Genomic DNA, 18,151 nt, shown 5'->3' with positions numbered 1-18,151 from the left:
CCTTAACAAACAAAATGTCCTGTGAATATGCCATGGGTATGCTTCATGTTACTTACCAGATAAGGTTTGGGATTGGATACAGTTTGATTTACTTGCCAAATACTTAGAAAACCCTCTCCATCTGCAACACCACACTGAAAGAATGATAAAACATTAAAAGAGCTATGTTCTTCTCCAATTCTTTTTCACTGACTGAAATATTTATGTGGAAACCAAGTTCAACTTTAGTAACATTTCCCTTTATAATTCCATTTTGTTATCACCTATTCCCCCAAATATCTAAGTATAATAAGTCTCTGTCATTCCTAATTGCTCTTCCTCACCCACTACAAGTTGTCCCTCCACTTTGGGTCAACTGGAACTTTAGACTAAAGTCTCTTTCAAAAGTATGACCCTACCTTAGAATAGATACAGTGGCATCACCCACCACATTGCCCAGGAGCACAGGTGTTTTTAAAAATAAAAAGGATTTTAATTGCTCTTAACTGGTTATCTAATTAAAAACCTTATTAGATATCACTGATTTACATACAGCTCTACTGAAATAGCACATATGGAAGGTGAGTTTGCCAAAGACAGTAATTACTTCATTTTTGTTGCTGTATCCACAAGGAAGGCCTTTAATCAATGCTTCTCAAAGTGAGCCAAGAGTAGTGAATTGCCTTCTCAGGGGGTATTCCCTTTCAAATTTAGAGCCTTATTTAGTGCCATTTGGGTGCAATTTTTTGGCAAATTTAGACATTTATCACAAAAAACTGACCTTGTTTCCTTGTGAATTGAAATACATCCTGGTAACTCTTGCATTGCCCGCCTGGCGGAAGCACACCAGCTGCTGTGGTCGAGACCATTCAAACATTCGTACACTGCCATCCTGAGCTCCTGTGAGATCTAAAACAAGGAAAAAGAAATCACTAATGATGAAACAAAAGGTATTTCCAACATAACAGCTCTTATGCATATGGTGCTTTATAGTTCACAGTTCCACCAGATAGGTAGTGCATCCCCCCCTTTACAGATTGCACAATGGAACCTGCAGCTAATAAGTGGTGAAGCAAGGCCCCATGAGCCCACACCTTCTAACTTGGATCTAGGACTTGAGAGTACACCAAAGATCTTCCATTCAGTCTCTGACAATGTGAAGAAGATATTTTTACTTGTATCGACTAGATGATAAATAGGAGACTTACAGTACTGATGGACAGGATGTGAAGTCATTCTCTTGACGTTATGAAGATTTCTTTTCATAAGCTTTAAAGGGAACATATTAAAAAATAAATTTGACTCTTCATGAAAAGATGAGCACAAGCTTCTGGACAAATTTTAATTTTGGGAGATTTGCTTCCTCACAATTTGCACACAGTCTAGAAAGCATGTGTACAGAAAAAGTGTTGGCTAGCATGTGATTTCCAGGCCCCACACACACACACCTTTAACCCAAACAATTTAAAGACATTGTTTTCATGTGGCTCAAAAGCTATTCCCTAGGGGCTGATGCAGGCTTAGCCAGAATAAGCAGTTGAAGCCCCTGAGCCCAGCAGGGCAAACCTACATCAGACCCAAAGCCACTGCCTACCTAGTTAGCTTTAAAAACATCTTTCCCTTTAACTCAACTGCACTAAAGGAGAAGAGAAGGTTACCTGAATCAAAGAACTTCAAGATTTAGAAGGGACCTCAGAAGCCATCTAGTTCAAATTCCTACTCGACACAAGCATTGCCTATGCAACATTTTGCCTGTATTTGAATACTTCTGGTGACAGGGATCTTACTAGCTTACAAGGTAAACCATTTCATTTTGGGACAGATGTCTAAGAATTCTTCTTCCTTAGCAGTGAATGTGAGGTGTAAGTTCTGCAGAAAGCTACAAAAAAGAAGCCTTCTTTTCCATGACAAATCCTTCAAATATTTGAAGACAATAATCAGTCTTCCTGCAAAGTCTTTTCCTTTAACAAGGCTGGTGTTCTTTCTTCCAGGATAAATATACTGAGTAATAGGTTTAGAAACTTTTATAGCAAGTCAAATTACCAATCATTCTACCTCTCAAAATGAGATTATGTAATTTCAAAAGTAGTATACTGCCAATTATGTAAAGTTTCAGGGTGTTGTTGTTGTTGTTGTTGTTTTTAATAAAGAAAAGCCATAAATTGTACAAGTCTTCACTCACATGAAGCCTTCTACTGGGTGTTATTATTTTCATTCATGATAGACTGCTCAAGTACAGTCTCCTTACAGTCAATATTAATAAGTTTTGCTAAGGATAAACAATATATTGTAATGTTCTTTAATATGTTGTATATAGTATGTTTAGTTTTATTAGCAACTTTGTGGTTATAAACAAAAGAGATTAATGATGGATTTAGTAAGCAGGTTTAACTACATAACTATTACTCAGTTTAATTCATGTGTGATAAAATGATGTTTTCTCATAAGGTGTTTAAATATATAATCATTAAAGGTCATTAAAGGCTATGTGTTAAATGGCTCTTGAGCATCCCTAAATGGCAACGGCAAATGATGTGAGGTCTCTCTGAATTGACTTAACACTATTAAGTTAATTAAATATCAGGGCAACAAGGTTGGTCACATAATGACTGAAACATGATCATCTGAAAGAGCTATTAGCCATAAGAAAGGTGTTAGCCCAGTGAAAGTAACAAGAAAGGATTAGAGTATCATAGTATGATAAGAAGGAGAAATGGGGGGAAGATTGGATGATATGTTTCTGATAGGACTGACTGAGACAAAAGTATAACTGCCTACATGTTGTGATTTGGGAAGTATAACAACTAGGAAGGACACTGACTTTATAGACCCCTACATACAGTTGACTCCAGGTTCCTACAATCAGAATGAATCTACTTAGACAAAGGCAGAAGATTAACTACTAATGCAAGGTAGTCTTTAAAATAATATAAAAGTAAAGCAGTTGGATACTTTCTGATTGCAAAAGATAATTATGGGGTACACACTGCTGAGAGAATGATATACCTAAGGGTCTGCTCCTTCTTAGTGAAAAAGATAACAAAGAGAGAGAAGAAGAAAGAGGAAGGGCCTTTCAAGCTAACAAGCAGACTAAAAAGGTAAATTGAGGACTGACCAAAAAGCAAACATAAATAGTGATTATAAGAAACAAACATTGTATTATCCTTTAAATATGATGTTTAATACTAATGGTTGTGTTTAATTATTTTGATGTTTTATTTCTTAAAGAGAGTAGAAAATTATGTGAATTTATCTACTGATTCAACATGCCTATAACTAAGGTCTGGTTGTTCAAACACCCTGGTAATTAATAACCAAAGCACTATTGTTCACCTAGGGCAATCCATCCCAACCGTAGGCAAAGTGCTTAAGAAAACATTAATAGGGGCAGCTAGGTGGCGAAGTGGATAGAGCACCGGCCCTGGAGTCAGGAGTACCTGAGTTCAAATCCGGCCTCAGACACTTAACACACACTTACTAGCTGTGTGACCCTGGGCAAGTCACTTAACCCCAACTGCCTCACTAAAAAAAAAAAAAAAGAAAAAGAAAACATTAATAACCTTTTGAGGGCTGAACTTATAAATTAAATTATAATGGACAATTATAATTCCTAAACACTTTGAAAGCAGGTGTTAATTCACTTTTATTTTAATATCCACAGTGTGTCTGGCAAAGAATAGCTATTTAATAAGTGTTTTCTGGTTAATTATTCCTCACAGAATGGCAGAAGGCCAATTAGAGGCTGGGATAAAGGAAAAAGTTTCCATTGAGGGTTGGGAAAGGTTATAAACAAATATAAGAAGGGTATAAGAAACTCAGAAGAAACAACCTTCTAAGGAAAGATACAGATGATGCTAGTCAGTTTGAAAACTTAAGGATGACAGTCCTATGGCTAGGAGAGAGAGATGATAATAAAACAACTAGGGAATGACACCCCTCCTCCCCTTCCCAAGAGAACTTAGTAGGCCAAAGAGGAAAGAGGTAACTTTATCCCTAGTCCATTTCTTTTTTTCTAATCTTCCCATCCTACCTCATTTCATGACAAATTATTGTTCACAACTTAAGGCACTTTCTAAATGGGCCATATTTCAAAGCTGGGCCAAGCTGTGCTAGTGTTAAAATTATATTGGAAGAAATAAATTTGAATGGTTATCTGAACAGACTTTGACTGCAAATATTATTTATATAGACTCTACACACAAAAAAGACCTTTTATCCAAGGAATAAATTTTCTGCACATGAAAGAAATTAAGTGGAAAAATATCTGCAGCTAGTTTAAATATTCTTTTATCATAACAATAATGTAGCAAATTACAAATGTTAATAAAACAATATTGTTTATTTTACATTTGTGGTATCAAAACACTATACTGATTTGTATTAAGAGATTTATGTAGAATTTAATAATTTTCTCAGCATTTTCACACATACTAGTTCTCATTTGATTCTCATTACAAACTGGTGAGGGAGGCAGAAGAGAAAAGATTAACCCCACCTGACAGGTAAGAAGCCATAGAAAAGTAATTTGCATAAAATTGCATAGATAGGTAATGGCATCACCAGCTGTCAATGGTAGACTTGGGGGGTTGTTTTTTGGGGGTCAATTGAATTCCCAGGATTGACTCTTTCAACTATATGATACTTCATCACATTTTAAAAAGGTGCTTGAATTTCAAGTGGACATTTCATATGGAAACTATTCAAATCTCAAGTGAAAAATAAAGAAAATAAGTTTAATCTTAAACTTCATGTTAAAAACAAAACAAAACAAAACCCACTACTTTAAAACTAGCCACCAGACTGTTGTTGGCATTCTGCTTTGACTAACCCAATGCTGAATTCTAACCTTTGCAATGCAAAAAATAAAGCCACAGGAAATCCTCAGTGGACAGCACTGAGTACAGCCAGGAAGCTGGTCCTGCCCTTCTTTGGCAAAGACCTCTCCAAGATTACAGGAGAGTAAGAGTAGATATAGTAAATTCAAGCAAGGAAAAAGAGCCTGTTATTGTTTTAAAATGCTGAATTACCCATACTATCTCCCAAACAGACTCAGATAAAGTTCCATGGGTATCATTCATCCCTTCTTTATTTTATTTTTGAGTGTTCTAAACTGCAACATTATGGGTCTCTAGAAACCCTACACTTACGATCAAATCCACCATTTCTCAAACCTCTACCATTTGTCTCTTTCCTGGACAACTGTGAGCTCTCCCCACATTTGATCACTAACTATGGTAGAGTCTGAAGTACCTCTATTAATCAAGTTGTCTCTTCTTCAATACTCTACCACAATAACAACCTATAGATTCTTTGGAACAAAATGGGAGAATGGAAGAAAATTCCCCCTACCAAATGAAGCAATCACATTTTACATTCTTAACTAGTAAGAACACTGATAATTTTCTTGAATATTAATGGTAAACATCAGTTTCCTAAACTGATATTACTACTAGTAAACACAATTTTCATAAACTAAACCAACTGCAGATTATTTTAAAGGAAAACTATATTCAGAAACATCACCTGTACTAAACAGTATACATACCACACCGGCTCCAGTGCTTGTTTGTCCACTGCCTAGCCACGGCAAAGAGGAAGATGGATGCACTTGACTCACTGTAAAGGATGTTGTTGGGGCCTGAGAAAGAGTTGTAGTGGAACCACGATAATCAATGTCATCAGAACTATTTGTGAGAAAGAGGAAGAAGGTGAGAGTGGGGGAGGGGGGAAGGAGATGGGGGGGCAGAGAGAGAGAGGTATGGAGGGAGAGGAGGGGGTAAGGGGGAGAGAGAAGGAGAGAGAAGAAGAGAAAGGGGGAGGGGGAAGAGAGAGGGGGAGGGAGAGAGAGAGAGAGAATGAGATTGAATTATTAATCTGGAATTCCATTTCCAAATTACAATGCTACTTATATAATATATTCATGGTGCCATCCACTGGGAAAAGAATAAATCCTACTGAGAAAAATCTGAGGTTTACAGATCCCCCACTAATGTGTAAATAATGATAAATTTCCCATAGGAAAAATCTTCAAAGACTTGGTTGAAATTTTTAAAATAGGGGTTCAGATTGTGGCCATGTTTGTGGCATGCTGGGTGTTATTGGATTACAAGCATTTTTTTCCTACAGAATTTAAAACTATTTTCTTAACACTTTTCCTTTCCGTAGGTTAGAGATTATAAGATCATACATCTAGAACCTCTCCTTTGCTTTAAGCTACATGGACCTTCCTCCCATGCTTGGAAATTCTCTTGACTCATACTTGAAAATTCTGAGAACTTTGTTGCCCTCCCTTAGGTATCACTCCCTCCCCATCAATTCTGATTTTTTTGTTAGTAGCTGACAAAGCCAAGCTACAAATATCACAGTTGTGTCAGTAGGTGCTATCAACTAATGTGACATAATCCAGTCTAACATTCCTTAATTTAATTAAAAGTTTGAGGTTAACGTAAGGTCATATTATTAGGTCTCTAAGTTTGAAATTCATTAAATAGCTCTTTGACAGAGGGGTCACCTGCACTATGAAAAGAATACATATTACATGTACATAAAAAAAGATAGAATGTGCATAGTTTACATATTTATGCATAGACATAACACATATAACCAAATAGATAACAAATATAATGAAAGAAGAATCTATATTAAGGATGACAAGTCATACATATTTTTTCAAACTTATCGAGCAGTAAGACTAACAGCTTGAATTCTTTCAGATTATCTCACAAGATGAGATAAAAAAAAAAAACAAAGATCAGGAATACAGAATCAGGGACAGCTAGGTGGCGCAGTGGATAAAGCACCAGTCCTGGATTTAGGAGTACCTGAGTGCAAATCTGACCTCAGACACTTGACACTGACTAGCTGTGTGACCCTGGGCAAGTCGCTTAAGCCTCATTGCCCCACCAAAAAGAAAAAAAAAAAGGAATAGAGAATCACAGAACTTTGGTGCACTCAAAGATCTTAGAAATAATGAAATCTAACTCTCTCATTTTACAGATGGAGAAATTGAGGCTCAGAGAGGTGAAAATGCTTCTGGAAGTGCATAAACTTCCTAAGGGAGTTATTTAACCAGAAAGAGGCTAATGTAATTCAAGTAATTTCTATACAGATTATTTTATAGGATTAGGGACAGTCCCTTTTTTAATACTAAAACTTCAATACTGTTTTACAGATTAAAGCTATGCCAATAAAAAGCCATTTGTGTTACTTAGGATATCTTGTTGCTTTACTTGGACAAATAATACAGAAACTCAATGTTTCATCAATGATCACTCATTAAAAAAATATTTAGTGCCTATTACTTGAAAAGCATTGTGAAGCACTATGGCACTTGACATAAACAAAGACACTTTCTACACTCAAGGTGTTTCAAATCCATCGGGTATATCTCTAGAAATGCACATAAATCACCACGATATAAAAATAAATTCAATCAGTCTGTTAGCTTTGACCAACAAGATCAGGAATACTCTATTGACAGATTCAAATAAGATAAAAGTAGCAAACTGTGAAAAACCAACAAAGGTCCTAGAGAAGAGATAAGGAAACTCTCATGGCAAAGAGAATGGGGATGGACTACTAGGACAGTTTTGTATTCACTGTCAAACACAATTTCTCCATCTGATTGTTTTGTGTATAGTAGTAAGTATGTGAAGGTGCTTGTTGAACTGAATTCCTTTGTTTCCCATTCACCTATTCTCTAGCTTCACAGATCCCTCAAAAGGCAAATTCAAATAATTAATTAATTAAACAAATTGTGTATATAAGTAGTGTCCACACTCTGCAAAACCAAATAACAAAATATTTTATGCCTAGATACCTTTATTAGGGAAGAACATCTCTTTGCTTTACAAAATCAAAGATATAAACTAGATGTGAATAAGGACTACAAATCCCTATTAAAATCAAAGGTGCAAACTAGGTTTAAGTAAATGAAAACAAATGTCACAGGAAATATGCTGTGGTTGTTGAAGGGAATCAGTCCTGTGGGGCTTAAATGAAACAGCAACCCAGTTTAGAATACAACATTATTACACTAGCAAGTCAGCCTTGTGATGGAGCTGTTCCAAACAAGCCCATAAGAAGAAATTGCTTATGTAGATGAAGACTAAGGGCCTCTCTCCATCCTACCCCTTGATTGGTGAATGACCTTGTGAACTTTCAAAGATCAAAAGATTTGGATTTCCCATTGAAATTGGGAGGAGCAGCCCCAAAACATCAGTAGTTGATAAAAATGTATGAATCAAGACAGAAAATTCAGTGGACATTCTGAGAAAAAACAGCTTCAAGACTCTACAAGTGTACCAACTCATTAGAGCCTAGCAGAGAGCTACAGAGAACAAAAAGGAACTTCATGGGAATTCCACAAAGGAAGAAAAAAAGACTCCCAATAACCTGAAAATTCTGGGATACCTCTTTGCTAAACATTTGCTACCTGAGCTCACTTTCCCTAGCCCTTTCTGTACGTACTTATGAACAAGTGTATCCCAGAATTTTGGGGAGACAACTGTTATGACAACTGTTCTTACTATACCACATTGGTAAATACCCCTTTCTACAATCTAATTCAGTCTGACTATTAATCAATGGGGATCAAATTAGATGAGGGTTCATAAGTGATAATACTATAAACACCTCAGTTCCTCAGGGCTTACCCCCAGAACCTTGAAAAGAGAAGTAGTCAGCCACTCTCTAGGGACCCAACCTGTCAGTGAAGGTTAGAAAAATGAGTTCTACAATGAACAAGTATTTGAATAAAATCAGTTGTTTTACTGAAAAGGCAGGGTGCTAGGAAATAATAAAGCTTTGATTCTTCTATAACTGGAGACCACAATTCACTTACTTAAAGAGTAAGCTCCAAGATGGCTGATAGAAGAATAAGAAAAAATTGGGGGCTATGATGTAAATAATTGCTTTGGTGAAGGTAGTATATGTGATTTAGGGCCTAGGAAATGAAATGTAGTTGATACACCAACCAAAGGGGCTAACCACTAAAATAATCAAACCAATCAACACTTCTGTACTGTATAAACAGAGAAATATGGATACACTTTTCAAGATGATACAATTTTTTAAAATATCATTCAGTGTTTTTTCTGACATTAAATAAATAGCACAAGAAAAACAAACCTTTTTGATTCTCTGTCATACTCTTCTCCAATCCATATATAAGACTGACAGGCCAACAAAGAAGTAACATCAAGTTCTTGTACATCATGAGTTGATGCCAGCACAATTTCATTATTGTTTGCCTACAGGGTAGAGATAATTCTGAGTAAAGAACTTGGATGGCATATTTATTGTAATGTTTAAAGTTCAAATGAAGTACATTTTTTTTTACCTTATTTACTGCAAATGCCATAATCATGTCGGATTCTTTGTGGATGATTTTTGCTTTCCCCCCTGGGTAGCCAAGATCAGCTTCAACCTACAAAACATGTGCCACCAGGCTTTAATTGCAGTGGTATTTGAAAAAAAATATGCACATACTAATAAAGTGAAAAATGAATACATGCAAGAAAAGGTAAGTGGCCTCAAGATTAACTTCAGCAAATTTATTTAAGTTCCCCAATGCCTTAAAAACACCCAAATTGCAAAGGCTTCTCTTTGTGATTACAGAATACTTATGATCAGGTGACTGTCACAGAGGACATGAAACATATCTTTTGTTGCTTGTAGTCTATTATAATAATAGAGCTCTTCAGTCTGTTCCAAAAGTGTGTATAGCCACTTCAGGATGAAGGTGTGAACCTCAAGGAGCCCAAAGTGAAAAAAGGGGCATGAGCAATAAAGGAAGAAGCAAAGAGAAACCCTTGGAAAGTGATGAGAGGTAAAAGAAGAAGGAGAAGAGGGAAGAAGTAAAAGAAGTAGGGCAAAAAAAAGTTAATAGAAAAGGAAATGAAGGAAAGGTGTTACAAACAGAAAAAAAAGACAATGGAAGGGAAAAAAGAGAAAACTCTACTTGGGATCAGACTTAAAATCAAGGGTAAATTGAACAAAGAAGAGAGAAAGGAAAAGAAGATATAGAAGCTAGGAATGTGAATGTCATCAATTCATTAGACTTAAATAACAATTATGAAGGGAAAAAGAGAGAATAGTCAAAATAAAGTAGGTGATTGAGTTGAGAGGGAGAGAGCAATGACTGCTGTGTTTCTGATTAGTTTGCCAAAGTTTTGTGGGTCTCTGTTAGTATTACAGAATAAAGAACTAATTCCTTGGAAATTTTATAAAGAACCTTAAAATAGGAGTTTGGGACAGATACTACCTTGTTTGGGCAATCTTCCACTACGAAGTTTTGTTTGACCTGCTCTTCAAGATCTTCTACAGACTACACAACATCACACGGTCACAAACACAAAACACATGCATGAAATAAAATTTTAAAAGAAATGAAAATATTACAATGGAAATGACCACCCCACCACTAAAAGAAAAATATAATTATAAATTATTCTTTAGAAGCACAAAAATAAGAGGAAAAATTAATTTGAAATGTGATGTCAATTAACACAGAATGCAGTGAAGATGGCAAAATAGATAGCTAGGAACACAACACAAACAAGTTCAAAGAATATTTCTTTAAAAAATCTCTGTATTTCTATTTTCTGTTTTCTTGAATAATTTAAGACTTATGACTGGAACTATAATTTTTAAAAGAAAACTTCCGGGGTTGGGGGGAGAGTTAGTTCAATGCAAATAAATAAGTTTTATATCTATTGTGGACTTACATGCCTTCATGAGGTACTCAACATTTCTAAAATTTGAAGTATATTGTATTTTAAATATCCCTAGAACCTTTTCTTGTAAATGTAATTCAATGGTAAAATTTCTATGTACACAAGTTAAAGGAAAAATATTCTTTGATTTTGGTGTAACAGTCCTACTCTCTGAATTAAGTCACATGGACTAACTTTGACACAGTTGCTGGGAGTCACAGATGTCTATGAAGAATTATTTCAGTAATTAGCTAAACAAAGTGCTTAAAGATTTTTAAAAAATTTAACTTCAATGAAAAATTTTAAATATAGTAATGACTTAAATAAGAGAATTAAAAGAAAAGATGGCTATAAACCACCATATAAAAAAGTATTTCTTTTATGCAATTACCTCACTTTGTTTTCTTTTCTTGGTAAATATATATCTAATAAACGTCTCTTGAAGGATTTCTTGTTTAACAAGGAAGTGCCAGAGTCGTTTAGCTGGAAATGCAGAGGAATCTCGGGATCTAGAAAAAACAAAACAGAACAAAACAAACAAATATAGTTATTTTAGTCAAAAGAACACATTGTCCATCCAGCAGTAACCTGCTACATTGGGAGACTTCTGGCGACAAGAGTGGAATGGTTCTCCTCAATGACTATAGGTTGATAGTTTGATATACTAAATAAACTTTTATTTGTAATATTATTACCAACTTGTACTTTGGAAGATCCAGCCTTCGATGAGGGCCAGTAATTCATGACTTTGAGGTGAGGAAATGAATGGATTCCTAAATAGTCTCTCCTGCCCCTGGGGTAGTTAGGATGGCCAAGTATGTCATATGGAGTAAACCGAGGAGCAACTAGTCCATTAAGAGCTGCTATGGCTTTAAAAAGGCAATCAAAAGCAGCAGACACGGTGAAAAGCAGATTTTGATGACGTCAGGAAATGCAGACCTCTAAGAGAGAGTGAGGGAAGCATTAAGGCCTGATACTCAAGGTAGGCAGAGGGGTAGGGAGAAGGTGAGGCACAGAAGGTAGCTTTGGGGACCAGACAGGAAAGAGCTGCTTCTCTCAAGGAGTTTGGGGAAGCAGGATAGTTTTATCTGAAGCCTTGTTCAATGAGTAGAAGATGAAGTGACCCAAAATGACCAAGCTAAGGGACTATGAAAGGGAAGTTGTCGCCTATGGTCAGAAGCCCGGGTGACATACTGAGAGCTGGGGAAGAAATTTCCAAAAGGCTGTAAATTCTGGTCAGCCAAATTCCCAGCCATGGCACTATAACTGAGTTAATATTGAAACTCAAACTGAGAATTTTAGATGAGAAAACTAAAGAGAAAAAGAAAATAAATTTAGAGCAGGTAGGGAACCAGGATTAAACTATAAGAACATTTGTAAACTCTGAGCTGTTGACCTTTTTATTGCACATGTCTCCTGACAAATCCCCTTTAAATACCTGAGTGCCATATTATTCCAGATAAAGGGTTGGGGAGGAGGGAGGAACTATGTTATCTTGGCGCCCCCCCCCCCCACACACACACACAGGAAGGAGGTTAGGGATGGGCAATCTCAGTAAACAGTAGTCTGTCTGAGCTGGAAACATGAAAGGAACACCCTATAGGTTTGATCAAAAAATTAAATCTGAAAACTATCAGAGTTGTGCTTGCAGGAGGCCTCTGGTACTCTGAAACACCCTGAGTACAGATAAATAGATTTAGAAGACACATCATTGGATTCAAAAAAGTTTCATAGGGTCGCCAACACACAGATATCCACCACTATCCCCCTCTCACTTAAAGAAATTCTTGGAAAGTGTCCTTTCAACAGAATACCTGTTGTAATTCAAGTATCTTACAATTATTAGGCTGAAGATCAATGGATATCATGTTTTTCTGTCATAATTCATCTATGCTTTGCTGGCTAGAATGTATTTCAAATGAAAGCAATCATCAAATAGGCTAATTAGTTTTGTTCTTTTCAAAGCTATCAGCTGCACTCTAAACCACTGCCAACTATCTGGACTATACTGGGGTCCACACAATGATGGGAGTGTAGACTGAACAGCACAAAATATATTAACTACTCCTGAAAAGATGATTCTAGGGGCAGCTAGGTGGCTCAGTGGATAAAGTGCCGGCCCTGGATTCAGGAGTACCTGAGTTCAAATCCGGCCTCAGACACTTGATACTTACTAGCTGTGTGACCCTGGGCAAGTCACTTAACCCCCATTGCCCCACAAAAAAAAAAAAAAAGATGATTCTAAATGCCTCTAGTAAACCTTCCTAACATTAAGTTTGTGACATCTTGACATATGCAAGGAGAATATCCCTCCAAAAATTATTCTCTAAGAGTTTTCTTACTTGAATGGAGTATTTTCAGGGTCTAACATCGCTTTATTGCGGAGGGTGGCTGGTCCTGCTCCTACTGAAGTGTCACTAGGACAGGTACTGATGTAGTTTAGAGGAGGCCCCTCAAACTGATCCATTTTCTCCTGAAGGATCTGTTCCCAGTTTTCTAAATTTTTTATCACAGCAATGCCCAATGGAGAAGTTACAGGAAGATCTAAAGAAAACAAGAATAACATTATTCTAGCATAATGAAAATTGTAACAATGTCTATCACCAAATATATATTTATAAAATCATAATTCTTATAGCTAATCTGGTGAAGCTACTATGAAACAAAAACAAGGAAAATAATAAAAAACCCAATCACCATCAAGTTGACTATTCAAGAAACCATAATGATGCTATCAATACTACTTTGTGGCACAGGATCAGGAATGGATCTGAGATTTCATTGGTCAAGGGATGCCCAGGTGAGGAGGTTCCTTCTATTGATGCAGGTTGGCACCTTCTCTGCCATTTACAGTCTTGGTGAACTAAATAGAGTACTGAGAAGTTAAGGAACTCACCTCAGTTCTTTTTGGTTTCAATCCACAATGTTACACTGTCGATATTACTACTAATTTTCTTCTTTAAAATAATCATAATATTCTTTTTCAGTAAATAAATTACTGCCATAATAAAAAGATCTAATCAGTACCACTTTCCCAAGAATTGGAAGCACTTTATGTCTTCTCATTTTCCCCTTAACATCTTTAGCTAGACAAACCTTGCTTTAACAATTTCCCTCAGACTAACCTAGGATCAACTCTGAATTCTGAAGGAGCTAGATACAGAACCCAGGTCCCCATGGCTCTTGTGTGGCATTCTACATAGAGGAGTTTACTCAAAAACCCAAAATGGAAACACCAAATGAAGCTAAATATATCACAAATTGCCTCATAAGAAGTTATTTTCATTGCCTTCAGTAATTAGAATGTCTACTGACATACAAATTTTTAATCAGTTAATTCCTATTTATGTGTCTATCGGAATTACCAATTATTCTTTTTTGGGGGGGGGTAATGGAGCAATGAGGGTTAAATGACTTGTCCAGGGTCACACAGCCAGTAAGTGTCATGTGTCTGAGGTCAGAATTAAACTCAGGTCCTCCTGAATCCAAGGCTGGTGCTTTATCCACTGCACCACCTAGCTGCCCCACCAATTATTCTTATTGGTTTCAAAAGCATTCCCTGTCACCCAGTTTTCCTTGACATACAGATGCTGATTTTAGGCTATGGCTCTAATTTCCCACAATATAGTTCCCTGGTGCCTAGGACTATGCCCAAGATTAAAAAATATTAGATTATTAGTGTCAGTGTCTCTTTTCACTGGCTTGTACTTGTGACTATATATAGTTTAAAAAAAACCTTTCAAAATTATAGCCACAAGTATAGACAATGCTTTTCTATACTCATTAACTAAGAACAGTAAAACAGATAATATAAAATAGTGCATAATCTTGAAAGGCATTCATTTCACTCTGAAGTATGCTTTTGTTTATAGACAGTTCTTGCTTTACATAACTGGACTATTCCACAGACCTCTACATAATAATTTTTACATAATGCAAATTTTCCCAAGGATATGGAGGAAGGGAAGGAGAAAGGGAGCTGTATGCCCATGGAAGGAGCACACAATTCATGGACATATGGGGGCCAGGGTCAGAAAACCAAGAGGAGGAGGAGAAACATGCAGGGACCAAGACAAGTCACCTAGGAGCCTGGCAGGAAGTGAGAGGAAAAACACATGGGAGGCAGACACATGAAGATCAGACATGGACTCAGACAGGAGAAGATATGCAACATGCAGGAGTCAGGGATAGATATGTGGTACCTGAGTGCTGATGGATGGAAGACAGACACACAGAGGCCACACAGACTTATGGGTGGGTGAGCAGAACAGGGCAAAAGTGTCCTGTCTTGGTACCAGAGGTCTCACACCAAGCCCCAATCTGGTGGTGGCAATGGCACTCTCTCCATGTGTCTGTTGTTCTGCTTCTACTTGGAGGGCTATTTTTTTTTGGTGGGGTGGGCAGGGGAGGACAGAACACTCAGCCAAGAGGCAGAAGCAGAGAGAGAGAGCACAGTACAGTACAGTAAACAATCAGGATATCACAAGGCCTAAAAGACCTTACATCTTGAAAAGAGTAGAAAAGGGGGATTTATATCATAACAATAATATTGTAAAGAAAAAGAATTTTAGGGGGCAGGTAGGAGGCGCAGTGGATAAAGCACCGGCCCTGGATTCAGGAGGACCTGAGTTCAAATCCAGCCTCAGACACTTGACACTTACTAGCTGTGTGACCCTGGGCAAGTCACTTACCCTTCATTGCCCCACCCAAAAAAAACTAATTCTAAGGCACTAATTAAGGTCAAACATTATGTGGTTTACATATATGAAAATGTTATCAATATTAGTAATTATTAGCTATTATTATTAGGAAGATTATTCTTAAAATTGCAATCATTACTAAGGTAGTTTGAAAGAAAGATTGAGGCTGAGCTACAGAAGATGAGGTGATTCTAAAAAATAAAATTGGGTAGAAGAAGGTAAAAAGGAACGATTATCTCATAAAAACAGGGCATGAAAGGAAGAACTAATATGGAGGCTTTGAAGCAGGTGGAGGTGAAGAGCTGGTAATATAGCCTAAAATCATCTAGGTTGAAGAGGAAACAGTATACTTCAGAAGAGGTGTAAAAGTCTTTTGAACTTTTAGAGAGGTGAGAAAACTGGGGGATAGTGTGGGGGAGGCACTTTTAGAAGGGGGTATAGATTAAAATTAGAATGGTGGGAAGGAATAAGGAATAAGGGAGTGAATTTTAAAGGGTTGGGCAAAATAAGGAATATTCCATATACTAAAATTAAAATTTGTTAAAAGTTAACAGGTTTTTTTTGGAAAGCAGATTTCTTTCAGAATTCTTTATGTAAAGTTTAATTTGTATAATACAAATTTATGTATAACAAGAACTGTCTATATATTGGAATATATATTTGTTTAATAACATGTGGATTTACAATATTTCACTCAAAATTATGAAACCACACTGAGATTTCGAGAATAAACAGGAAAACTATCCAGCTTTCCCCAGAGTGCTTCTGCTCACATACAATGAAAAGTTCCCTTTGCTAAGAAAGGAAAATAAATATCTAAAGTTTAAATAAACAATGCTTTACTCAATCTCAAATTCAAAACTTTTTTCTTTAAATCAAAAAAAAATGTAAGAACTTTGGAAAGGCCAGTAATTACTGAGAAATAGTTAAATTACTCAAATATAAATTCCAAGCTCACCTGAGAATTCCAGACCAGCAATAGGAAAGAAATTTCGGACATTGTGAAGTGCGAGTTTAACCATTGCCAAATGTATAAGGGCCCAGCTGTATAAAGAAAATGATCTTCATTAGCTCAAAAATAAAATGAAGTTCTTGCTATGACTTGCTCTGCTCTTTTCCCTTTTAGCAAATTACAGAACAAAATTCCTAAACAGACTGTTAGAATTGTGACAATATACATCTGTAAATGTTATATAAATACACAAATGCAAAACTCTTTCCATTTTCCCAGACCAAATTCCAGTTTCAAATTTTGTTCAAAAGTTGTTTCAAATATTTCAAATATTCAAATATTTTGTGTACACTGTGTCAGCCCAACTCTCTCAATAGATCTTTTTCGTGGGACTCATGGAATGCAGAATCCCTTGAAAACATAAGGAAAGGGAGGGAGATGTACAAAATGTGATTAAGTAATACTGTCTTTTACTCCTTTTACTTTCTAGTGGATTATACCTATCAGTCATTCACAACTTGGTATGAATTAATCAAATTAATTTCTGAACAACATCACTCATTTTCCTTCCTTCCACTCTCAAGGAAAAAGAATTGATCCTAATTCCTCCCAGTCCTCCAACACTTTGCTCCACCATCCATCACTAGTATCTCTCCTTGTCAATACCAAACTCAAGGCCAGTGTATCTTCATCGTCCATCTTCTCTTCTATTTCTAGCAATCTGGCTTCCATCCATTTTTTCTAGTCTCTTAGGTATCATCCTCCTCATTCCCCCTAATAGTTGTCAAATCTTGTTATTTTTGCCTCTACATCTATGACATGACTTATCACTTTAATTCCATCACATCTTAATCACCTCTCATTTAGATTACTGAAACAGCTTCCTAATTGGTCTTCCTAACCTCAAGTTTCTCCAAACTTCAGTCTAACTTCCCCTAACTAAGTGATTTTCTTTGAATACGTGCATGGTCATCCCTCCCAACCCTTCCCCCACCCCATACACACATTCTCTCTCTCTCTCTCTCTCTCTCTCTCTCTCTCTCTCTCTCTCTGACGGTTAAGTGACTTGCCCAGGGTCACACAGCTAGTAAGTGTCAAGTGTCTGAGGCCAGATTTGAACTCAGGTCCTCCTGAATCCAGGGCTGGTGCTTTGTCCACTGTGCCACCTAGCTGCCCTCCATACACATTCTCAATAAACTCCAGTGGCACGCTATTACCTCTAGGCAAACTATAAAATGTCTAACTTTTAAAGCTCCTTAGAACCTTGCTGCAACCTATGTTTTCAGAATCATTTGCAAATTACTCACCTTCTCATACTCTACTAGCCAGTCAAACTGGTCTTCTCTCTGTTTCTCACACAAGGAGCCCCATTCCATCTCTGTGCCTTTGCACTGGTCATCTCTCATGCCACTAGGCAACGCCTCCTCACCTCTACCTCTGAGAATTCCTCTGCTTTCCTTCAAGATGAAGCTCAAGCACCACCTTCTACATGGAGTCTTTCTTAATCCTCAACTGCTGGTGCCCTCCCTCCCCAACTAACTTATTTATAAATACCTGATTTATAAATTGCCTATATTTCTTCCATCATGCGTGTGTGCACGTGCGCGCACACGCGCGCACACACACACACACCCCTCCCCCTCTCAGAATGAAGATCCTTACAAACAGGCAATATTTCATTCCTTATAGCCACATCAGTTACCTTTATATGTGCTCACTGGGGTTGATGGTAACCACCTTAGTTTCCAGTTCTTTATCACTACAAAAATAACTAATATAATTTTGTATATATAAATCCCTTTGAT

The 18,151-nt window shown here is 36.8% G+C and overlaps 1 protein-coding gene across 3 annotated transcripts in view; it reads right to left on the bottom strand.

Annotated features, from left to right (window-relative positions):
* The window catches only part of DMXL2 (Dmx like 2), a 161,489-nt gene that overhangs the window by 13,759 nt on the left and 129,579 nt on the right, over window positions 1-18,151 (bottom strand). The window contains exons 31-40 of one of the 3 annotated variants that reach the window (XM_043990151.1): window positions 16,353-16,438; window positions 13,037-13,238; window positions 11,086-11,203; window positions 10,244-10,306; window positions 9,320-9,406; window positions 9,109-9,230; window positions 5,525-5,663; window positions 1,188-1,248; window positions 761-888; window positions 57-134 (exon numbers count right to left, since the gene is read on the bottom strand). In XM_043990151.1, the coding sequence (XP_043846086.1) occupies window positions 57-134; window positions 761-888; window positions 1,188-1,248; window positions 5,525-5,663; window positions 9,109-9,230; window positions 9,320-9,406; window positions 10,244-10,306; window positions 11,086-11,203; window positions 13,037-13,238; window positions 16,353-16,438 (1,084 nt within the window). Of the gene's footprint in view, window positions 1-56; window positions 135-760; window positions 889-1,187; window positions 1,249-5,524; window positions 5,664-9,108; window positions 9,231-9,319; window positions 9,407-10,243; window positions 10,307-11,081; window positions 11,204-13,036; window positions 13,239-16,352; window positions 16,439-18,151 lie in introns of those variants that run through there. The other 2 variants (XM_043990152.1, XM_043990153.1) reach the window with 2 other exon arrangements.

Source organism: Dromiciops gliroides, chromosome 2, assembly GCF_019393635.1.
Source record: "Dromiciops gliroides isolate mDroGli1 chromosome 2, mDroGli1.pri, whole genome shotgun sequence".
Lineage (NCBI taxonomy): Eukaryota > Metazoa > Chordata > Mammalia > Microbiotheria > Microbiotheriidae > Dromiciops > Dromiciops gliroides.
This window is presented reverse-complemented; position numbering and strand designations above follow the sequence as displayed.